General features: G+C 38.7%; 1 protein-coding gene across 1 annotated transcript; it reads right to left on the bottom strand.

Annotated features, from left to right (window-relative positions):
- Positions 1-210: 210 nt before the first annotated feature.
- adam10a (ADAM metallopeptidase domain 10a) lies at positions 211-24,695 on the bottom strand. The gene is made up of 16 exons (XM_020661397.3): positions 24,452-24,695; positions 20,698-20,848; positions 13,809-13,927; positions 13,156-13,314; positions 10,578-10,678; positions 9,894-10,052; positions 9,632-9,724; positions 9,196-9,379; positions 6,358-6,521; positions 6,021-6,204; positions 4,387-4,537; positions 4,099-4,282; positions 3,875-3,986; positions 3,514-3,734; positions 3,249-3,375; positions 211-2,974 (listed from the first exon to the last, which is right to left on the bottom strand). The coding sequence occupies exons 1-16, from the start codon at positions 24,501-24,503 to the stop codon at positions 2,868-2,870; spliced, it is 2,268 nt and encodes a 755-aa protein (XP_020517053.2). The 5' UTR covers positions 24,504-24,695; the 3' UTR covers positions 211-2,867.
- Positions 24,696-25,030: the final 335 nt, after the last annotated feature.

The following is a 25,030-nucleotide window of genomic DNA, read 5'->3' as shown; positions in this document are numbered from 1 at the left end:
GAAATAATGTAGAAAAATAAAAATAAAATCTATTATTAAAAAGATTGGAAGTCAGGAGTGCAGACTTTTTAAACAGCAGGCAAGCTTCAATGCAGGTTCAAACACAGAAAGTGAAGACGGAAGTGGAAATGTTACACAGACAGTGCAAGATTCACTCGATCCTGTGGAAAAATCACAATTATAACTCCTAATTGGAAATGAAAACAATCGTTTGATCAAATCAGGTTTATTAATGCAGTTCAAGTAGTTCAAAGGAAATTCAATTTTTGTATATTACCTTTGCAAATTTAATTAAATTTCAACGTAAGCAAAATGGGAAACAACAAAAACAGGGTGAAAAACAAATAGACATTTGAAGACACTGTATAAAACATAGAACAGATTCAAATCAAGACAGTAGTAATGAATCTATACCATTTTGGATTTGCTGTTCACATCACTTATACTTCAGTGCACATTTTCTCAACATCATAGCAATTCATGAAGAAAGAATTCCCAGAGTATAATCCCCTAAAACCCAGTATAGTCCTCAGTTTACCATAACAACGAAGATGATTCAGTGAAGCATCTTTCACGCACACACATGCACACACACTCACGCATGCCATTCACACATACTTCACACGCAGAAGCTTTACAATTTGCCAAAGACAATGAAAATAACTTTAAGCTCAGACCCAATAAAAAAAGCACTGCTAGTAGCACCAAAAAAACAAACAAAATCAGTTTCTAAAGCAACAGCAAATTTGCATATTTTGTTTGTAGAGAAACAAACGACAGAAAACACATCTTCCATGTACCCATTGAAGAGAAAACATTGAAGGCATTTCTCTGTAAGAGGCTTACTTGTTCGCTGTTGAGCTCTGTGATACTCTGCATAGAATCTACCGGAGGGATAAATGAAAGCATTCAACACGCTGGATGCAAGGGTTAAGAAAAAAATATCTGTATTTTCTCCGCCAAGTCATAGCAGTCTAAAATAATCATACAGAGACTATACATATAAATATTTAATTATATTTTAAAGGCCGCACTCTCAACCATCTGTCAGTGAAGTTTTCCTTAATTTAATCTGGTTCAATACAAACAGAGACTCAATGGAAGTCAAATCAGAGCTGCTCGAGTGCTGTACAAAGTAATTATTATAGTGGGCCCTCAAAGATCTGAAAAAAGCAAATGATATTATGACATTTTGTGGTTTTATTGCCACTGCAATCTCAGCGGCCAAGGCTCTGAACAGTGCTCGGGCTAAAGTGCCACCACATGCTTGGTTTCAGGCCTACTAAAGATGACTAACGCCGGTACACCGACTTCAGTCACACTTCTCTGAGTAGGCACATTTTAATGTCTTTACAAAAACCAAGACGATGAACCAAGGGATACAGAGTTTCTTAAAGGAAAATCTGAAAAGTGGAAAATGAAAGGACAGAACAGCGGATGGATGGCTAACGCAAAGTGATTGTTCTCTCTGTTTGCTAACAGCAACAACAAAGCAGCAATAAAATCAGAAGCTCGAGATTTACTCAACTGATTTCTTCACATAAATAATCTGAACTGCAAGTAAAATCAATAAAAGCTCAATCCAAAATCACATTACCCAGAAGGGCTCACCAGGCTACAGAGGCCCAGAGGATTTAACTGCATTTTAGTGGTTTGAACAGATTTAGTCATTTCTTAAATAACAGCCAGTGTGTGCAATTGAAAAGTGACAGAAAACAACAATTAAAAAAAAGAAGAACGTGGGCGAGACGATCACTCCAGGACACTTTCTTTCCAAAATTACTTCTCGTTTATGAAGGCTTTTTTTGTCTCAAGAGTTAAGTTTAGAAACATTCTTAACTATTTATATTCTGAATACATGTAGCACAAAGTGGTTGTTATACAAAATGTGCCACAAATAGGAGTGAAAGTGATGAATCAGGTAGAAACAGGTTTTATAAAATAAAAGATGATGTGTTACAATCAAGTACTAGAAAGCTTTTCTCTCAGCCACAGACTCTGCTTCTATGTAAACACGGCTGCAGAACCCTATCACAACAAGAAATGTTCATAACCAAAGCATTTCTCTCCCCTCCACAGGATCTGATATTGGATGACTATGTAATCTTATTCAGCGTGTTTATCTAAATTCTTTTCAAACAACCTCTCCTCTACAGCCCCGCAACCTTTCTATACAGTTAGGAGGGACTTCAAAAATGCAAGCAGCCACCTTTTCACTCCATACTCTTGTCCACTGTTGTTTTTTATAAATCCTGAGAAAGTGAATTAAAAAATAATCATTGAAACAGAGAAAAAGTACTACAATATCTCTAAGATTGCACGCTGAAAGAACATGTATGCTTTGAAATAAAAAGCTTGTTAAGGTATTTTGATTTGAAACATCTTATTATATTGGCAAAAATTAGATGTATTTAGAACTTAACCTCTCAAAAACAATTTGACTTGCAGTCCTGCTATTGTGCTGATGATGGCAGCACCTCAGAGAGGAAGAACAGGGGGAAAAGCAGATGGTACAGATGGAGGACAGGGGAAGGTGAATATGCTTCCCTAGCCTCCATTCTGGGGAAGAAAAAAGGATTAAAAAAGGATTAAGACGACATTTCAGAGATCAGTGAATTTCTCCTCCTGTTGCTCCTTGCAAAAGTTATTTACTATAAAAGCTGTTTGAACCACTGCTAATCTGGCTCTCAGAGCAGATGTGCTGAATGAGTTTGTTAGGCCCCAAACTTCAGGCTTAGTCCAGTGAAAAATCGATTCCAGGTGCAAGTTCTTTGTATTTTGCTAAATGTAATAAAGGTATCTCTTTGGAGTGAAGTGCTCCCGATGTAGGCACTAGGAAGAACCAAGGCAAAGAGCGGAGCAGTGTCTCAGCGTCTCATCTGTCCCATTTGATAGTTCTCTCTTGGCTGACGGAGGTGACGCTGGCCCTGTAACTGCTGGTTTGGTTGCGGCTGTCTTCTCCTTTTCAGGGTAACTGCAAGACATTCCCATCACAATGAGGCCAGAAAAGGAAAACACCCTCACACCCTCAGAAAGGTGCCAATAACAGAAGATGAGGCAAATATAGTAGCATTATGTAAAAGCTTAATCAAACACACATTTTCTGCTTAGCTTTTCCATACGACTATAATTCATTTTCAAGTATCTCAAAACATTGTTTATCAACATGTTAAATGTCACAGAGGCTGCCCATTACTACAACTGGATTTGAAAATCTATGTTAGTTAAAAATATACAATGCACTATACCTGGCAGTGGCTTTGGTGGAGGCAGTTTGGGGTTGCTGCTGGGGGTGTGGACACTGCAGATTTTGATGAAGCCAGCCATTAGCATAATAAGAGCGATGCCCATCAACAGCACTGCCCACCAGTGAGCCTGGACAAATTATATAACACCAAAAGGTCATCAAAATGTAAAGAAATACAGCAGAAATAGTCTCCATATGTATTTGGGTCAAATATTGTTTTTAGATGTAGAGCCAAGATACTGCACTGCCTGTGATGGGACACTCACCACTATCCACTCTGCAATATTTTCATAGAGTTCTGCATTGAAGATGGCCTTCTTCAGCCTTGCCAGGGGCCCGTCAGCATCCACCAGACGACACCTCATGAATACATCACAGTAGCCCTTAAAGTCATTGCAGGGGGAACCAGGCTGCAGCGTCGTCACCTTCTGGTTGAAGTATTTGGCCCATTTCTCTGAGCCTGAGCTGCTGCAGGTGCTGGGCTCCACTGGAGACAGAAAAATAGAGATAGTGATGATAACTCACTGCTAGCCTGGAGATCACACCATTGCAAACAAAAAGTAGTTGCTGTCACAAATCACATTATTCTGCTGTGCTTTGTGAGTTTTTTTGCAGCCTGTCACTCACTTTTCTCCATGCAGCACACGTGGCACAGCTCAGCTGCTTCATCCACGCTGTTTTGGCTGGCACAGGTGCAAACCTCCAGGCCGTACTTTTCGCAAATTGAACCAGAGCATACCTGTTAAAAGAGGCAGGTAGAAGAAACATTCAAAACATTTTAATACAAACAAAAGTTCATAAACTACAAACATCATATAACAATAGCAAGTGGTCCACTTATGACAACATACCCCATTAAGGCAGACTTGTGTCTCTGAGTGGCAGGATGTGAAGTTTTTCTTTGGTTCTGAGGATGGACACAGAGCAGTAGCTCCGTTGCACATGCCCTCTTTGGCACACTCTGACTCCAGTCTGCACTTTGCTACACTGCCCCTGAAAGTACACTCCCCTGTGCAGCATGGGCCTTGGCTGGGACTGAGGAATAAGAATTGCACACGTCATCAAAAGTAATATAAACAGCTATTTAAAAAGACATTTCTTACATAGCACTGAACAGAGGCATGCTTATCACATCTGACCTGCAGATTTTGCCAGGTTGGAGTTTGCATCTTTTGCCCTCTGCTTCATTGGCGTTATAGCAGCAGGGGTCTTTACATTGATCGCTGTATCCGCAGTCACATTGTTCTCCATTTTCCACCAGTCCATTTCCACAGATAGGCTGGCCAGACTCTGTTCCCAAAGACACAACAATATAAAGACAGAAACTCCCTCAAACATACAAGACCAGGGGTCTCATTTATAAGAGTGCGTAGAATCCATACTAAAAATGTACGTGCGCCAAAAACCCGGAAATGGCGTGCGCACAAAATGATTCAGATTTTGAAACTGTTCGTACGCACACCTGCACGCAATGTTCCCTTTATAAATCACGATCCACCTGGAAATGTGCGCACGTAGATTAGTCCCATGTTCCGCCCTCTGCACGCCCACATTCAACCATAAACAGTCGATGCAAAGCAGCTTGTGAATGAAAATGCATACAAACGAGGGGGCAGATCAAAGGTTTCCAGCGCTGGATCGCGGCGAAACCCGGAAGTTTAGACGAAGAAACGAAACTTTCTGACCCAGAAACGGAGGAGTTTGTGAATGAAGTGAAGGATAAAATGGACATATCGGTAGTTTGCTGCAGCAGGAGGATCACAAACTTAACAAAAATCAGAGAACGACACCACGCCGCTGCTGCATTCACCCTGTCCTATGTGCCAAAACATCCACCGTTCATCATTACGCACGAGTATATCTGCAATGTTTACACACTGACTTCTTCATATTGTCAGAGTCCTCACGTCAGTCAGCAGTCTGCCTCACTCTATCATATTAGTCATCAAAAGTTTGATCAACGAACAAAAACGTTAGATTGTTGGTCACATTTTTTCGTGGGAAACTCTGTCTGCTCTGTGACTAATTATGAGGATATATAGACCTAACGATCGTGTCAGAGATGCCCCGACTTAATGTCCACACTTGAATTATTTACAGAATAAATACGTGCAGCTGATGAAGACATGCTGAGTATGGAGGAGGTGAAATGTGTGAAGCCACCACCGTGTCTCTGTGCGTCTTGACGCAGGCATCTTTATCAAAACTAAAAACCACACTTTATGATAAATGCACGATACTGAAAAATATTAATGAAAACTGGTGGCTCTATGGTCTTTGTGTTAGTCTAATGTTTAACTCTACATCAGTGATTACATTAGTGTACAAGTCCGGTCCTCTGAGGTCTGTCCGGGATAATGAAGGCGAGATGGCGCTGATGCAATATGTATGTGGCGGACTTTTATTTTTTATTTTATGTTTATATATTGTCATAATGAAAATTACTTATCAGAAACGGCTCACTACATGCGTGATTAGAGCCTAAATAAAATCGTCAGTTAGAATGATAAGGATGACGTGGATCTGTCAGTGAAGTTTGATATTTAGTGAAATAAAATGTGGAAGAGACATCAATATGTATCTGCAGGCTGCACGCCTGGGTCAGAGTTTGCTTACCAGTGCGCACATTTTACCGTCAGGTTTTTTTTTTTTTTTTTTTTTATAGATCACAGACTTTGCGTGGGAAAAGGCATACGCCAGTTTCAGACCCCGTTTTGTGCGTACGCAACGGTTATAAATGAGACCCCAGAACTGTTCAAAAGGGAGAACTTACCGACAAAGCAATCGTCTCTCTTTTTGGCCAGAACAGCACTTATATTGCGGATGCTGCAGATGGAGAACTTGTTGTTGTTTAGTTTGTCTCCTGATGTAGCTCTTGCATACATGATGTAGTTTCCCCGCTCCTTTTCTTCCTGTTGCTTAGACTCTCCAGGGGTGCATTCAATCCCAGAGTCATGCTGTGAAACAGAAGGCAAATGTAGGGAAAAACGGTGACTTGTAAGACAAATGACTTGGTGACTTGTAAGAGTGCTGCAAGTCATATGCTGCACAGCTAAGCAAGAAAGGAAAGTGTTCTGCAAAGGGCAAGAATTTAAAAACATACTACTTACAGGGGAGCCAAAGTTGTGGCCCACTTCATGAGCAAAGGTGATGTGTGACACCTTGGGAGGGACATGTGAGGCGTAGTTCTGAACAGTGATGATACCAGTGTTCAGAGACTTCCTCTTCCCGTCGGAGTACAATTTGCTCTTCTCACAGATGCCTCCAGAGCTTCCTGTGGCAGGAAAATTTAAATACAAGAGCAGAATGGATTCTTAAAATGTTTATAAATACCTAAATACTTTGTTTTCCACTGTTTTAAGATAATAATCATGTACTGTCACAGAAAACACTTCCTATTTTAATACTTCTAAATTCGAGAGAAAAACCACTGAAAAATTACTAAAGGAAGTTCAGCAGATGATGCAAAAGTATCACGTATCAAATGACGAGGGTTTTTACAAAAGGTGTTCAACATGTTGTGAAGTGTCACGTACGGGATCACAAGTGTCTCTGATGCTGTAATAATCAGACTCTAAACTTTTATGCATTGAGCAAAAAAATAAGAAGTAGCATTATTTTATTAAACTATGATTGTTCCTGTTTCACAAGAACTAACAAATGTTATCAACGAGGAAGAGGAAAGAGGATCATGGCATATGCTGAACACAAAAAAAAGAGAAAGGTCTGCACACTGTTCAACTCCCAATGAGCAACTATATTAAGAGTTGAACACAAACAAACTGCACCAGGAGGGGGAAAAACGGGTGAAATAAACAGACGCAAAACAAAATATATTCTAAATAAACTCTTTGACTTAAATTATTAACAATGAGCTCATAATAAATGTATTTTCTTAATATTTAATTTCATAGCCTAGGGCACCATTTTTGTTACCAGCTATTATTTAATAGTTTCTGATTCCTTTTTAATCCATTTCATCTCAATAATGTTATCCACAACTTGGCAGGTGTCTTTTGGCTACAGCTGTTTTGTGCAACTTGCAGAAACTAGCACTTCTCCTAGTCAGCTGTTTAAGATGCTGGTATACATACAGTCCATCCTGCTCCTTCTGGTGTTTAATGCCACAGATTTCAGACAACCTTTACAGTCCTTAGAGGGAATCAAGACATCAGCCTCAGACATTACTTTTAAGTGTACCTATATCGTCAATTCATTGCCCCTGTCTTTTTTTTCCTGGGGGGGGGGGGGGATTTGGAAATAAAAGGTCATTGATTTATCACTGAGATGATGAACTCTTCTTTGAACCACTGTATGACTATGAAGAGTCTCAAGCAAGGGGAGTCTCTACTAGTATGTAAATGAGGTCAGCATGACCTTTATTTTGGAAATGATTCCCCCATTTAGAGTGAAATCATCAATGCACAGTGTGCATGAGGGCGTGACAATTAGTAAACAACTAGGTTTTTTTTGACAATGACAAGAAGTTGTCAGCCAATTCAGAACTCAGAGCTTCAAAATGGGGTTTCAATTAATGATGTTTACAGTTCATAGTTTAAACCTGCACTAACTACAAAAAGAAGTGAAACACAATCCAGCTCAGGGAATTAACTACATAAAAGTGTAATCGATAGCTGTATTAATTATCTGTACTTCATTTGTCTTTCTAGCTGACAGAAACATACATCAAGTACCTCTTTCTGGCCCCTGACCTTCGCTACTCGTTTATTTAGTACTTTTTATTATTTTAATGAAAATACCAAAAACAATATAAATGAGAAACACAACAAACTACTATGAACCACTTGAAAACTACTCGATCACAGTCAACAATAAGCATGTTCTGTGCTGCCGCTTTTCCTTTAATCCATAAATCCAGTCACTAGGAGGCAGCTTCTACCCACACAAAAGCAAGAGACCAAAGCACATCAGCAAAGCCATAAAAAATGTTTGCATTATGTGCACACGAGTATGCTTGCACATTATATGCAGGCATACTCTTCTGAAGTCACTTGTATCTTGACAACTGGCCACACATCAATAGGATGCATATTAGTTGAGCTTGAGCAACAATCCTGATGGCTTTTTCTCTTGACTTTCTTTGTTCAAGCAATCATCCCACAGCTCACTGCTCCCCTCCTCCTCATTTCCTCAATCAATTCTTTCAGCTCACAGTCGGGCTGTTTTGCTCATATTGATTGTCTGTGTTTGTTGCTGCATTCTTCATGTTGTGACATTGGGATCTGAACTCATTCTCAAGTACAGGAAAGAGACTTTTTGTTTTTACAATGATTCATACATGATGTCTCTGTGTGGGAAAGAACAAGCTTACGCAAAATCATAATAGGGAAAAAAAACACAACACATACAGGTGTGGCTACTTGGATAACTTGACTCATAAAAATATGATATGCCTAATGTAGTCATATTTTAAAAACATGAGGCCTCTTTTTAAACACACCAGACAGAAGGAAATCACGAAATGCTTCAAGGGCGTAACCTTACATCCTCTAAATTACTCTGTAGAGTTTTACTGTGACAGAGGTTGAGATCTGGGATCCAAATTAAACTAATCTCAATTTAACAAATTACAAATTTAAAGGTAAGACTATTTCGAGGTTAGCATTATTCAGCCTAACTGACAGTAAGGGCGCGGTCAGACTGGCAATATTGTCCCGTACCGTGCTTAAGCACGTTGGTTACCCGTGTGCTTGTGCTCGTGCATGAACTGTACTATGCCGAAGCATACCTCTCCGAAACGTGCCAGGGCCAAGAGCGATCACACTGGTCAAACGAACTGGACCTCAGGGGTGTCTAAATACAACGAGTGCTTTAAATATGAATGACCTGAAGTAAGTCCAAATGTCATAAATTAGCCATCTATTGTAATTATCTCTGAGTAACACAGGAAATCACCCCCTGGACTGTGTAGTTGTTTGTGTACCAACCTGAAGGAGCGCCAACCCAAGCCAAGCCGAGCACCCCATCATCAAAGTCCCTGTCGGTGAAGACGTAAGCAAGGCAGTAGTCATCGTGGTTCTGTTCAGAGTTTAGCTCCAGAAACTTTTCCACTCCGATGTTGGCAAAGCGAAAGGGATTTGATTTGTCCTTTTCATCAATTGTGGAATTTATCTGAAAGACAATTGAACATTTACAGATGACAAGCAAGAAAAGAGAGGACCCTATTTTTTAACAGGGGCTAGATATAGCTTGAAGAATCCACAATGCTTTTAGGCATACGCTTAAATATTTAATTTGAAGAAATTTCCTTTACATAACAACATTTATTGTTATGAAGTAATAAGCAGCCTTATTCCTTTAAGGACAGTTGATTTTTATTTTCAGACTACTTTTCAAGCAGTCACTTTTTGATATTAAACTCACTCTAATCCTTTTGACCATGAAGCTGATGTTTCGGATGCCCATGAAGTCTGTGCCCTGGTAGATGGAGTCAATGGCCTTGACGTGGCTGGAGATCTGCAGAGAAAGTGATCGGTTCAATCAACAAATGCAACACAACAAAACACTTCATTGCAGACAGTAAATGGGGAAATACTGCTGAAACATGACACATCTACTAATCTGGCCTTTAAGTATTTCTTTCAAACACATTATTTTATATAATGTGCCAATGTGGTTTCCCTACCTGGGCAATGACAGCCTCTCTTGTGCCGTAGTATTTATAGAAAAGATGGTCAGTCTGGATGAAGAGCTGGCAAGTGTTTTTCTCCTTTGCTGCTGCTCTTTTTCTTCTCAGAATAACAGGACCATGAGAGCTCTCCTCCTCTAAGACGCTGTTTTTATCCTGTAACAAAAACAACAACAAAAGAACAATCAGAACCAAACAGAAGGAGGGTGGATTTAAGAAGGCAAAATAAACCAAATCTGAGAAGAGTTAAATTGATGATTTAACCAATCCCAAGGCAATCACTCATTGGTTTTGATTCCCGTAAGACCTTTCATTTTTTTCATAGTTTCTTCTCAGTTTGAAAGCTGTTGTGGTTTAGCTCTATATTTTGGGGGGAATTAAACATGTGATCTGCAAAAGGTGCAAATAAAGAGTTTTTTTTTTTTGACTAAGCTTGCATTTCCTCTAAAAGTCTCCCGCAGGAAGTTATCAAAGCCATGTTTAAAAAGAATGAATATGGCTTAGATTGGCTAATGATCAGGTCTAAGATTGCTGTTATATATACAAATTCATTCACTTTAAGTGTAAAGTACGATGGATAGGAGATGAGACATTTTTAATCCCACGAGCCTGGTCCATCTGTGTGTTTAATTATGAAGCTGGAATGAGGGGGAGGGGCTTCGTCGGGATGCTGGCACTTACTTTGACTGGCTCCTCTGCTGCTGATGCCTGGTACTTCCTCATCCTGTCAAACACCGAGTGGTCAGCGCAGCCACCCTCTGAGCCATACTTATGAGGATAATCTGGCAGATAGGGGAGAGATAAGGGAAGGGTTGTGAGGAGCTTACGCTGCAACGTGGATGAGTCTTATGTGATGGGCCGGGGGAGGTGAATCAGGGTGACTCAGGAGGCAAAAAAAACATTAAAAAAAAAAAAAAGACGCTTGAGCTATGTGGCTTTTCTCCTTACAAATCCTTATTAACAAATCAGTGTTATATTTCTCTCTGCTTTGTATCTCTATCCCACCAGAAAAAAGGTCTAACCCATGATCTGATTCTACTTGTTTTAAAATAAAGGATAATCATTTCCTGTCCTTTGGTTTACCAGCCTCAGATCATGAAATTCTAAAAAATTCACATGTTTTACAAGAAAACTCACAGTACATAATCATCATCATCAGTACAAAATCATCATTACAATCTCAGCTGCTTTCATATCTACACTTTTTTCTTGTTTTCATTTGAACATTTCATCAACACCAAACAACATGTGTCACCACAGCATGGCCATCTGGCTTCAGCAGCCGTTTTTACTGGATCTCAAACAGGACAAGATTAGTCACACAATACACAATCACCACTCCTGCCAAGATTCAAAACACAGTGAACAACTGGCTCTGTGCATCAAACATCAAACGCTGAATGATTCACAATTCATCACTGAAAAAGCAGCTTCATGAACAACAGCCAGAAACAACGGAACAACAAAGAGGAACATAGCAGGTCGATTTAGGGAGTATTGAACAGAAAATAATGCATCATGAGTAAATAAGACAATGAATAGTTTCAGAAACGCAGCTGATGCAACCTGCTGCTATAAAAAAAGTAAGAGCAATAGATTTGCCTCATGGCGAATGACCAACAGTTATCAGTCACACTGTAGTGGATGTCTTTACAACCCTTTATAAAGTCAGAGGTTTGAAGACTGCCTAATCCTTTTTTAGTGTAGTCTTACAATTATGTTCAATTCTATCAAAATGTTGACTATCAAATTATTACCTGTGGCTGAGCGAATGTTTTGGCAAAACGTATGACCAGATTAATAACAGAGCAGCCTGATGTATTGTTGGTCATTCAGTAAAGAGAACAGCCCTGTGGTGGTTGCTCAACTGACTGGGCACACAGTGAAACAACACATTCAGCCTCTGACGATGTGTTCTCGATTTTTTTTTTCGGGAGAAAGCCCTCTTTATTCCAACAGTGATTGCTGTCTCTTCCACTAACTCATCAAAAGGCTTTTGCAATTAGGACTGAAGTAAAAAAAAAAATAAAATAAAAAAAAAGGCAAGAAAAGAAAAGACAGAGGTGAGGACTTTATCATTTAACAAGCATCCCGTCTCCCTCTGTTCTGCTGATATATCAAAACTACAGGGGAAACTTCTACAAAATCAATAGTCTAGCACAGCTAACGACAAAGAAACATGAGTTGAATCTAATGAGGAGAATGGGTCATACAGTCCATACAGTGACAAGGTTATTATGTAATTTGAAAAGTCGACTTAATATTCTTCTAAAATCTCAACATGGGAAATGTTTCAACCTGCAATATTCTTCAAAGTAGACACTTACAGTAAAGGTTCATATCAATGAACACAGCTATTTCTTAATGAACATCCCCATGGTATCAGAACTAAAGTGTGCAATTCCTTCCCTTGCAGCTTTGTAAAGATGTGAGGACAGTATTCAACAAATCCTTCACTGTACCTTTGGGTGCAAATGGTAAGCAATTTTGTTTTACCAAGCGCTGGAGAGAAATTGGAATGTGTTTCAATGAACCTCACTCAGCTGTGATGAGTAGAAGAAACTATGCTACAACTGTTTACCCGTGTGTGTGTGTGTGTGTGTGTGTGTGTGTGTGTGTGTGTGTGTGTGTGTGTGTGTGTGTGTGTGTGTGTGTGTGTGTGTGTGTGTGTGTGTGTGTATTTGAGCCAGGGCGGGGTTCATATCAGCTGAAGGCTCTTCTTTGGAATCAGAGTTTAACTACAGTCTGTTGTGTTTCTACTTGTACACTGTTTACTAGTCCACACTAGTTGTCTGCCTGAAATTTCCTCACGACTTCAGGAAAGTATCTGTTTTCTGGTAACAAGGAAAGGTTGGGAAGTTTGAGAATGACTTGTTTTTAGTCTGACCTTAGCAAATGCTATGAGTCATGCGTATGCAGAGCATCCTGCTTCCAGTATAAAAGCTGACCACATTGAGACCAATCCTGCTGCGACCAGTCTGTCAGAAATAATCTCATCTCCATGCTTGTCAGGCTAGTAGTTCAGCGGTTACTTTAAATTTCTCGCATTTAAAAAAACAAATACACAGGTCAGGTAAAAAAAAAAAAAAGATACATTCCTAGATAGATGCATTTCAAAATGCTACTTATACAATGAAATCCACGTGTGTGATCTTAAATCCACAACTTTGACCCTCACGTGTGCAAAATATGTCACCTTGAACTTCCTCTCGACCACTAAAAGCATTTCAGTACAGCAAGGGCAATGGCTGTGACTTACCAATGTCATCCTCGTGATAGATGACAGAGTGGAAGGGTACATTCTTGTCCTTAAGGTACCTTTCTGAGGGTTCAACATAGTATGTTCCTTGGTGAGTTACAATGAAACCTTCAAAACGCCCATCGACCACCGAGCCATGGGTCAGGGTGCCCTTCTCACCTGAAACACAGAGGAAGACGAGTGTGAGGAGAGACAGACATAACACGGTTTATATCTAAAAAAGAGCAGACTTGCAAACGATATATTTAGCTCAAACGAAAACTTTTTTCATATCAAACTACAATCAAAAAGTTGTGTGCTGTGTTTCCTACTTAAGACGAGTCTTTATTCTTTCTAGTGTTGCTATGCAGAGATTAGAGACAATAATTGTGAGAACAACAACTCATTCAAAAGATAAAAATAAACCTCTGTATTTCTCTATCCACTTAGTTTCACACACATGGAACACTACAGCACAAACAGCACTGTTTGTTCTCTCGTTCATTTGAACTCTGTTGGAGAGGGTCAGCAGGAGGACATCCAGGAAGGGCGAGGACAAAGAGTGGAAGAAGAAATGGCTGAAAGGTAAGAGTACGTCCTATGTGTGTTTGCCTGCTATGTGAAAAAAGTAAAACTTGCTCTCTCTCTCTCTCTCTCTCAACAGTCAGACTTACCAAAGACTTCTCCACTGTAAATATGAGACGTATCAACAGGTTCCTCCACTCCTGATACCTCAACGATGAGATCTGGAGGAAACAGAGTTGTATCTCTCTTCATCTGCAAGTTAAAATATCTAAAGAGAAGAGTAGAAAAAGATGCAACATTAGCATTAACATTAAACATTTAATGCCAAGCTCTACTTTGAAAAAAAATCACAAGAAAACACTAGAGTGTGTATAATGTTGTGTGGATAGCACTACACACAGTCCAGTTGATAGGTTCACACTCAAGTCCTTTACCATCACAGATATTGTCGTGCTCTTGCCATATAGTTTAAATAAAAAGGTCTGGTATGAACTGATGCAGGATTTTAGAGATTGTAACTGATACCTATTTCGAAGGGGAAATATTTGCTGATTACCAGTAAAGCAGCCAGTATAGCATGTCTTTGAGCTGGAATGAAAGAGAACTTTTCAAAGTGTTTTTGGTACCAATTCTGCACTCATATGTTTTACAAGGTACTTTTATCTGAAACCAAATACTTAAAATTAATAAATACACTGTCATACAATTCCAGTGAACACCACTTGCTGGTTTTTGCTCTGCTGGACAAATTTTGTTTTGACAACTTATCTTGGGCACAAGCATTGTTTTTCACGTCATATATTCTGCAAAATTGTTCCATAATGGCACACAATAAAAAAATTAAAAAAACGACCAATTCACGGCATTATTTGCACATTTTCCCTAAGCTTAAAAATGCTGCTATGCTGCTGGTTTGAGCTCAGTGAGCTTGAAGAGTTATGTCATGAGGAAAAGCACATGAACATTTGTGCACAACCACTATACTTTCTGTAATCCTCTCGTTTCCATAGCCATGATGTCAAGACAAAAAAAAGCATCACATGAGGTGCACATGAGCGGCTAGCTTCCAAGGAATGTAATACAGTGAGAAGAGGAATGTACTTCACCAGGAGCGTTTTTAATAATTACATGACCCAGGCCCATGAAGCTTCCTCTAGAATTGTTATATTGCTTCAACTTGTTACACTATGAGAAGATGAAACCATGAATTAAAACCAAGAGATACTGAACACAAGAGACAGCAGAATGAAGGGAGAGGAAAAGAAAATGTTTGTGAGAGTTTAAACAACAGATAATGTTGAAAAAGGTCAGACAGGGAGCAGGATATCCTAGTGCAGGATGGCTTCCTGGCCTGCTCCAGCATTCACTTTTCCATGAATCACTCCTGTTTTCCATCTCACACACCTTGTTGTTACAGTAACAATATCTTCCATTCATTTGGTCCCTTCACATTGATGATTTTTCATTATTCATGATCATGTTTGTGTTTCTTGAACTTAGTACATGACTATTATAATGTCTGTTTATATCCTATAGGCCTGGATTTGTGTTTTAAAATACAGTGTTCAGACGAAGAGAATTAGACAAAGAAAAAACGAGAGGATTTGAAGAAAAATGTTTTACATGAATTCACTATAGCAAACACATTTAACGTAGTTGCTTTAAAACTGTGATGTGATACTTCTCTACTCACTCACCTCCTTAATGACAACTTACAAAAACTTGACAACAGTGGAAAGTCAGTATTTTAACAGTTACGAGTAGAGTTGGGGGATAAAAAAATCGATTTATGTAAAAATCAAGATTCTTATCTTCTGAGATTTTAAACAGATTCATAACTTCCAAAAATAATTTATTTTTGTGTGGCTAATCAGTCACTCAATTCTAAGCACTAAGGCTAGCTCTTTAACTCACTAAAATGCTAAATGGAACAGCAAGAAATTCAGCCAGTCTCACAGGTGACTGGAGTTGATCCTGAAGTAAACTAATTCAAAAATAGACTTTGAATCCATGGATCCATTAATCCAGACTCGTTTGGAATCGAAAATAGAGTCTGTATCGAATTGTGACCCCATGAGTCGAAGTCCAATTGAATCGTGAGACACCAAAAGATTCCCAGCCCTAGTCACGAGCCTTGGCTATGCTGTGAATTACTATAAAAAAACTTGTTGTTTGTCTATTCGATAAAGCTTTTGACCAATACCCAAGCAAAGGGGCACACAACCCCCACATCTCTCAAACCTTTTTTAATGTCAAAGCTAAGTCTGTCTAATGCTAAAGTTTCAAGTAAAGAGCCCATCAAAAATGGACATCAATAATGTGAATACTGAAATAAAGGCTGAAAATCCATCTCTTCTGGCAAGAGACAATCGTTTTGGAAATTCTGCTTGTACCAGTGGAACAGTTACATTTATAATACACTGTCAGTGTAGGGAAATGCTGCAAAGACACAACACTTGACTATTTATTGCTCCATTTCGCTTAAGCGATATAGTGTGTGGCTCTGTATGTGGACACATTTCTTGGACAGAAGCTACATTTGGTGTGATTTCAATGATGACATGAATATGATGGTATTATGAAACATAAAAACATGTTAAGCTGCTCCAGAATTCAACCCGTGGTGCTTCTATCACATATAAAAAAATAATTGTTATCAACATTTGGAAATATAGCTTCGATAAAATACTTAAATCAAATTGTTGAGTAAAGGCAAAATATATCAAGGGGTCGGATTTGTAGGAAAATGAGGCACGAAAGCATGATAGACTTATTTGACTGTTTAAAATCAATCTAAATGATTATATCTTTAACAGGAAAAGATCATGAAAGAAAATCACTGCATCATGTTCACAAAAACGAACTTGCAGACGGATAAACGTGGCTTGCAACAGACAGGAAGAGGAGAGGCTGTGGATCAAGTCAGTGCTTCTCATCTCACAGAAGCAGCTGACTGATAAATTATTCAGACATTTCCCAAATGCTGAACATACTGACTCAAGCATCTGACAGTCATACACTTTGCTCAGTAAGCAGGCCGGCTCAAGGAAATGAGAGTGGCCTGAAGCCATGTCTGCAGAGAGGAGATGCATGCAAAGGGGGCAGTGTCCACAGTATGTACAGTATATATTAAAAACATGTTTGATAAAACATTTTCAAGATTGGAGTAACTGTTTCTTCACAAGCTGCTAGCTCTGTCAGTGTATGAGGGTTGAGGTGACACATTTTTGCTGAAACATTTGTTCATTTAAATCTATACAAGCTGTCAAACCCAAAGTCTTACAAAGTGACACACTTTTTTCAATGGGGAAGGTTGTAGTGCAATCAAATCCTTTCTACATTTGAACTCTTTTTGCTACTTTCTCTGACCTGCTAACAATGCTCTTACTACTGCACTAATATTTCTGAATCAAGCTACATTTCTTCCTGACAGTGTGTGTGATTGCTTCATATGTGCGTGTTGATCTTTCAGTAAGGATTTCACACTTTTCAAGTAAAGAGTTTCCTCAGAACACTACTGAACTCTTATGACTTCAAATCAATAATCATGATATACGTTACAAAGTAGTAAAACGTATCATAGAAATGAGTTTAATTCCTGGAAAGCTAGACACAAAACAGAGCAGGAAATAGTGTCACTTCCCCCAGCTTTGTATGATTGCCAGCGTTTTACTACTTTCTAGGCGTCTTTCTTTATAAAGCAGTCCTGTCACCTGATCAGTCCACAAATACTCATGTGAGTGGGCATTAACAAGAAATCTTAACTATTGTTACAGTAAACCTCCACAGTCAGGAGAGTGAAATCCTTTGGTTGAGAGCATGCACACTAGTACAAACATAATGAATGTGAGTGAAAATAAACAGCATACAATAGCTTAGCTACATTAGAGCTAACTTAACTAAAGATAACCTTGACAGCTTTAAGAGAAAAAAATTAACAACTTCATATTTTGAGCATCACACATATGTTTTTAGCTTGTAAAATCTTGTAATTTCAGCACATTATATTGCTGAAAGAAACACACAGCACCAGCAGTTTCACACATGCCAGAGGTGACAGGAAAGAGCACAGAAGCACATACAAAACATTTGGTTAGGCTTTGATGGCCAACAAAAGACAGTTACAGTCTGTAAGGGCTGCAGTCTACAACATGACCAAAATTGAAGAAAAAAAAGGAGTAGACAGAAATGAGAGAGAGAGGCAGAAGAGAAATGAACAGACATTTACCATTGGTAGCACCAAACCCAGAACTGAGATGAGGTCATTATATACAGCTCAATGTATTAAAATATACTTCATTGTGCTATATTTTCTAATTTATACTTCAGTACATTTTCTATGTGTTGAGGCTGTAGTAGGTGATTAAGTGGGGTCAAGTCCTTTGAGAGATCGTGTATAATTGCACTCAAAGAAATGTGTTTTGAGATAAAAATGAAGTTACTTGTCGTGTTTTTGGCTCAGAAGTGCAAGTAAAGGTTGTTTTCTCCTTTATTTATCCATTATTTTATTTGTCCTTTATCCATTAAGGGACACATATGAAGTAAGTTAATTGATGCCATAAACTACAGTATTGATAGCATTGAAATGCCAGTCCCCAGATGGGCTTTAGCAGAAACCGACAGTTTTACAAAGGCAGGACCTACTGTAGTTATTAGTGAACATTTATTTGCATTATTTGTTTACATACATTAAGCAGTGCAGATACACGTTGTCCTAACTTAACTATCAAAAGGAGCTACAGATCCCCTTGACCTCTGATTTTGCGTTGAATAAGAGTGTTTTAAGAACAACTGAGAAAGTTAGAGAAGAATGAAAGTGTCGATGCTTTCAAAAAATTTGAAAAGTCAACTCTTCAAATCAATGCCAATTCATTCACAAACAAACACACATAAATACATTTATAATGAAAGCTATAATATGTAGAATTGTTTTACTGTTTACATTCAAATATCTTAATCAATTAAAAATTGACTAAACCTATGTTATATATTTTTTTTGTTGCATACTTACATTACCTCAAATATTTCCAACAGTAATCAAAGTTTTGTAGTAGTAATGGGACATGTCTTGTCGCGGCAGCCACCATGATGAGCCGCCGTTACAGACACAAAATGTTAACCGTTGCCAAGGAAACACCGGATGTTACGTCAAAGGACGTAATAAGAAATGCGGGAGCCGCTACTGAAAGCTGCTGTACTGCTGCTGTATGTGCGGCTGTGATAAAAACGTCATGTAAATTATACTTGGGGGGGTAGCAGAGAGAATCACTCCCATGATTCCCCGCCAGTCATCTTTTTGTTTTGATTAAGAGCCCCCCGGCGGCGGATTTTACATACTGTGCATTTAAGTGCAACATCACAGACTCTGCTGCAGCCTGCTGTCACTGTGAACTAAACAATGTGGCTTTGACAAAACTTATTTTAATAGAGGTGGAAAATATATAAGGTCGCTACACTGAAAAGATTACACCTTGAAATAATGACATCAGTTTAAAGCCACAATGTTGTGTCTGTTGCACAAATGAGAAGTCTGCAATATACAGGCAGGTATCTTTTACAATAAGGGTTAAGTCCTGTAAGACCCATCCCAGCACATATGATTATTAATGGACCCTAGTGGTGGTTAAAATGGCAATTGTTTTTTAAAATGCACATATACTGTGCTTACAAGGTAAATAAGGACATTTCTTTGTCTTTAACAACAACCTGTTTGTCAATATCCTTAAATAGTTAAATACCAGTACTTGCCATGGAATAGTTAGAAGCATCAGGTAAAGGGGAGTGTGGAGGTCTCCCCTAGAACATTTGAGCAGCACACAAAAAATGTTATGCACCAATTTATATTTAGTGTTTTATATCTCTTTTGGTATTCATTAGACACATTTTAATATAATGATAACTCTCATGTTTCTGCACTGCAGAATTCCTATTGCTGTAGCTACAAACAAGTAGCCTATGTGAAGTCCATATGTAGTTTTATATGACATTTCTGAGTTAACTTAAGTTTTGTTATGGACTTGAACGCATGGCAAAATATCCAAATCAAAACATCATCCAGAATGGTGTTAAACACTTCTGAGACAAATGGTGATGCAGTAAAGAAGTGACCTTATTTTAGTTTCACTAATCTAGATTGTCGTGTTCAATAAAACCATTTTTACATAATAAGAACCCTCTCTCCAATTCATTAAGTTGCACAATCAACATACTTCCTGTTTTTAGTTTCACATGCGATTCCGTTACGGCAGTAGGTGAGCCTTGTGTGGAAAGGCTTGTTAATAGCAACACTAAGAGAGTGTAGAATAACACTGGCAGCAAACAGCTACACAGAACGATTAGAAACAAAGGATTAGATAATAATAATGCTGACTCGTTGTTTGACTTTCAGCATACTGTTAAAGATGTTTTCTCTTGAGGGGGTTAGATAAGGTTTGTTGTGGTGCAATCCAACATGAGAACCATATATGTACAAACATAGAATAAAAGTAGAGTTCTACTTGAGACTAACTCTTTTGTTTCGTTTTCGTTGTCAGCCATGAATCACGCTTCGTTGTAAATCAAAGAGGAGAGGAATACAAAAACCAAGACACTGCCAACAGTTCGCTATCTGTTTGTATGTAGGGAAAGCATGAAGCAGACTAACAAATAATGTGGTTTGTCTGAGAAATTTCTTTGGATGAATCTGTCTATGAGTATAGAATTGTGACAAATAGAATGTGTTCTGTATAGCCAATACTACAATCTCCCTGCTCTGGCAGATCATAGACATATTCTGATCTTTCCCAATGTAATATGGTCCTATCACATATCCCTGATGTTCCCCGAAATTCTAGGGCTAATCATACATTCACATGTTTTTTCTTAGAATGCACAGAAAGAAGAATTAATTACATTTGTTCAACAAATGCCATCATTTCTCATTTGGAAAGCATATGGATTAAACAAATATTCACAAATATACAAGTAGCAAAGTATAAAGACAGAAAGAGAAAGTCTCTACTTGAGGAGGATGACTTCTGTGATTGCTCTTAAACTGACCTTCCATGTGCCTGGAAGTCCAGGGTCACAGTCCTGTCCTGAGGAGAGAGGGCCCTCTTGGCTCTCTGGTGACTGTTGTGTAGGGCATCTGTGTCGTATGATAAACCTTCATAGTGGCGAATGTATTTGTTTAAGGGGTTCCCAAACTGACCTGCAAGAGAGTTCAGAGGCTCGTTAATATCTGTTAACAAACATTAGTAATAAATCTTTACAATGATTAATTCAGGTTCAGTTCTTATTCTGAGTATGTTTGTGAATTAAGTGAAAGTAAAGACATATTAAAAATGAAGTTAGCAACCTATTCAGAGAAAAAAAAATCACCTCTCCTATACTTTCTATGAAAACAAAAAGATATTTGGACTTATGATAACAAAAAAAAGACAAGTTTTACTTCTAATGTTAAAAAAAAATATATCACTACCAAACTTAAGTGTCCCAATAAGCCATGACAGAGAACAAGCATGTACAATATAGTGATGTTGAAACTGAAGCAACAAAACAGAATTCAGTCATCATTGTAATTTTTTCCTGTAGCCTTCACCTCTATGACGTGTTTCTTATGAATAGGGCCAGCAAGCCTTGTTAGTAAACAGAGAATCTTCTCTATCAACGGCGTCCAGCTATAGTACAAACTGTCCCCCATCAGTTGTACTCAACAGGCTCATTTTGCTTAATGACAGCGACCACAGAGGTAATCCTGCCCGCTTTCATACTGACCATTTCTTTGTTCTTTCCACAGAGACAAAGAAAGTCAGTTTAAAGCACAAGTGAGGAGCACATGATGCATATCAGGTGACCGAGTTTCTGTTTCAGTACTACTGTATGTCATTGTGTGAGAACAGAGGCTGAATTGGCTAAAGGCTGTTAAAATGCTAATCTACATTCCTAGGGCAGCACAGAAACCTGCTAACAAAATATTTGTCTCAAGTTTTAGGTTGTTTGTGAGAAAGCAATTTCGTGAGAGAGAAAAAAACCCTAGAAAAAGTTCATTAGAAATGGCTTCATTTAAACAGACGCACATCTCTAAGCTTCTGTAGCAAATGACACATTGCTGAGGGACTTTGAAGGCGGGATAATATACTGTAGATGCTCCACCTGGATATTTAAACTGCATGTTTTTCGTACATTACTGTAGGGCTTCATTGTGGTGGGAGTCACAGCTCCCTAAACAGGGAGAGGCTGTACCAGGCTAGTAGCAACTTGTCCGTGAATGCAGCAAGAAAATATCCCAACAACCAGCTTCTTTAGCCCTTCTTTTACGATGAGAAAAATTACAGCAAAACAACACTGAGCAAGAAAATAGCCTGAAAAGTAACATGAGTGGCTTAGGGATGAGAGGGTAGGGCTGTAATGAATTAAGTAATATGTTAATTTTGTACAAAAAATATACACTACCAGCTCATACTGCACAGATAGGTCATCTCAGGGGGATGTGACAACTTAAAAAAATAATTAAATTATGACAGCGCAAGGCTTGATTTCACAACAATCGCTGGAATCCTGAATTAGTAGGCATTCTGAAATTTCTGGGATGTTATAGATCACGTTCAATGGATTTAGCCACTACAGTTACAATTCGTTTTTCTTCTTAACGTAGACCTCTTTTACAAGAACACTAGCATCCTGGTTATCGTCAGAGCAACTGGTCTAACCTATTTATTTTCGGGTGTAAACATGTGGGTCTGAATAAGCCCTCATGACGGTACAGTAGGTTATATCGGCGTTGTCACTGCCAGGAGCTCGCATCAACTCAGCCTGGGTCTGTTTAAGGTGGCATAGCTGTTTTGGTTATGCTGGCAACTAAGGGCCTAAGGGTAGGTTATATAACGTATCAGTAGGGCCAATGGTGCATAATTGGGACGAGGGACAGTACCTTATGTTTATTTCAAGACCTCTTTCATAAGAACACTAGCATCCTGGTTATTGTCAGCGCAACTTGTGTGACCATTTATTTTAGATGGTAAACATATGGGTCTGAATAAGTCCTCATGACAGGTTTTGGAAGCTTTAGTATGATTGTTGGGTTACTCCAAAAACAAGGATAGTGCAACACATCTAACAAAACCTTTGATCATGAACTTAAGTGTGGTGTAATATAATTTTACACACTGAAGAGGATGTCTGATACTAGTTATATATGCCAATTAAATCATCACGGTTAGTTGCTATCCAACACAAACAGCAACGCTCGTAAAGAGGACAGCCAGTCAGCCTACCAATTGTTATGTTTAAAAGTTTTAAGGAGGATAACATAATGTAAGATGCTATTTTTGAAACTAAATTACTAAATTGTATTGTATTTAATCATTTGTGTTGTCTACTTAAGTCTACACAGTTGAAAATGTTTTCAATTCAATTATCTCTAGTTTTGTTTAGTTCATGTCCTATTTCTGTTTTAACCTCAACAGACCCAGGGAAGTGCAATTCTGTCAGAGGAAACTGCTGACAGGAACAGAGGAGGTGGTAACAGCATGTATCCCAGCTGATCTGAGCCTTGCATTTCTATGCATGCTGGGCGATGGCAGGCTGGCTCACACATCAGACACCAAACAGCTCAAGGCAACATGGACATCTCTTTTAACATTACGTATCATACAGTGCTGGAAAATGTGCAGTAGCTGGGTTTCTTTCAGATTGCAACCACAATGTCTGACTCAGGCTCTCTGTAGCAAAACGTGCTATATTTGAATAGAAAAGGCCTTATCAGGTTAAGCAGGCCCAAAAGTAAATAACCTAATTATCTGAGACAATGCTCTGACTAGTCCTACAACTAAATCATCCACAATCCACATTGTGAAGTAAGGTACAGGAGAGAAGGGAGCACAAGCTGGTAGCATCATTTCAAAGAAATCTCAGTGACATCAGTGTTCTCACAGGTTATAATGGGAATAATTAGTTATAATTGTATGAATAGTGAGAAATGTGTCATTATTCCTTAGCGATAAGCTTTATTTTGTATTTTAACGTTGATTTTTTTGTCTTGCTTAATGAACACAAAGTGGGGATTTTGACCTGCTTGTTATGAGCTATGGTAGCTTGTTGAGAAGTGGAAACTAAAACTACTGATACTCGAGTTGAACTGTACAGCACACCAGTCCTGAAAGACATGACCCAGTATGTGACAGGGCTGACACACTGTGGTACAGTCCATGTTAGGTACAGGACGGGACTACATCTCTGTATGCTCGTTGACTTGTGTCAAGAACAAGGAAGAAACTAAGCGACACGCAACTTAAAGTGAAAATAAACAGCGAAATATCGTGAATATTTGTACATTTGTAAACCAAATAAACATTAAGTTTGGGTCACTGCAGATGAAAAGCGAGTAAAAAATAGATTTTGACAGATGTGTTATAAATTGCAGCACATCATGTATCTACATGTAGTCAATAGTTTAGGTTAAACATTTATTTGATTGCGAAACTAAAACTAACGCCGAGCTTCTGGTTATCAAACATTTCTGTTACTTGTACCACTCAAAGTGTCTGTAATGTTACCACCCAAGGACTTGTCAAAAACAAGCTGGCTTTTCTATTTTAAAAGCTCAACCATGAGTATTATTTTCACTTTTAACCCTCGTCACCTGGCCCCACCGAGTAAACACCATTATAACAACCATTATCATTAGCCAGCTAGCTAGCAAGTTAGACCCTCGCCACAGTACAGCTGCCTGATCCGATTAGCGATAGCTTCACTTGCGATCACTGAACACTTTTTTTTTTCTTTTTCCGTGTGAATCAAACGCGAAACTTACCTGTGACATTTAGTAGGCAGCAAAATAAAAAAAATATTTTAAAAATTATCATATCGAAAGTCCCAGTTAAAGCCCAATAAAACCAGTAACGCGACCCAGCGACACGGCTGAATGTTTCTGACTTTTCTTTCACTTAAAGGTATAGTCGTCCTTCCTCGTTAGCGAGCTCCCATCACAAACACCGGGCTCTGCCTGTCTCCTGCTGCAACCCCGTCGTCAGACAGACAGATACACCGACAGACAGGCCCTCCTCCCTTCCGGCGTGCGTTGCCAACAGAGCCAGGGCACACCCATCCGTTTACTACTGTGATCATGTGTGTCTCAAACCAGCTGTAAATCACGTCTATACCAAACAAAACAGAAATATAACATGATAATATAATACAGTGTAAATATCTACGCTAACAGCATGCTGAAATCAACGAAAACTACAGTTTGTACAGCTGTTATTGCTCGGACAGAAAGTTGTTTACTTCCGCAAAACATTACTTCCTGGTTTATTGTTTTGGAGGGATTTTTTTAATTTTTTTTTAATAACCTGCTGATGAGGTTACATGAAGGGCAAACACCTACTGGAGA

This window comes from Labrus bergylta, chromosome 3 (assembly GCF_963930695.1).
Source record: "Labrus bergylta chromosome 3, fLabBer1.1, whole genome shotgun sequence".
NCBI lineage: Eukaryota > Metazoa > Chordata > Actinopteri > Labriformes > Labridae > Labrus > Labrus bergylta.
Note: the sequence above shows the minus strand (reverse complement) of the source record. Positions and strands in the feature narration are given on the sequence as shown.

Coding starts and splice junctions, on each gene's coding strand:
- adam10a (XM_020661397.3), bottom strand. CDS start 24,503: ATGATAATTTTTAAAATATTTTTTTTATTTTGCTGCCTACTAAATGTC. Junction 3,987..4,098: donor CACAAGTCTGCCTTAATGGG/GTATGTTGTCAT, acceptor CTCTTTTAACAG/GTATGCTCTGGTTCAATTTG. Junction 3,735..3,874: donor CGTGTGCTGCATGGAGAAAA/GTGAGTGACAGG, acceptor TTCTGTCTCCAG/TGGAGCCCAGCACCTGCAGC.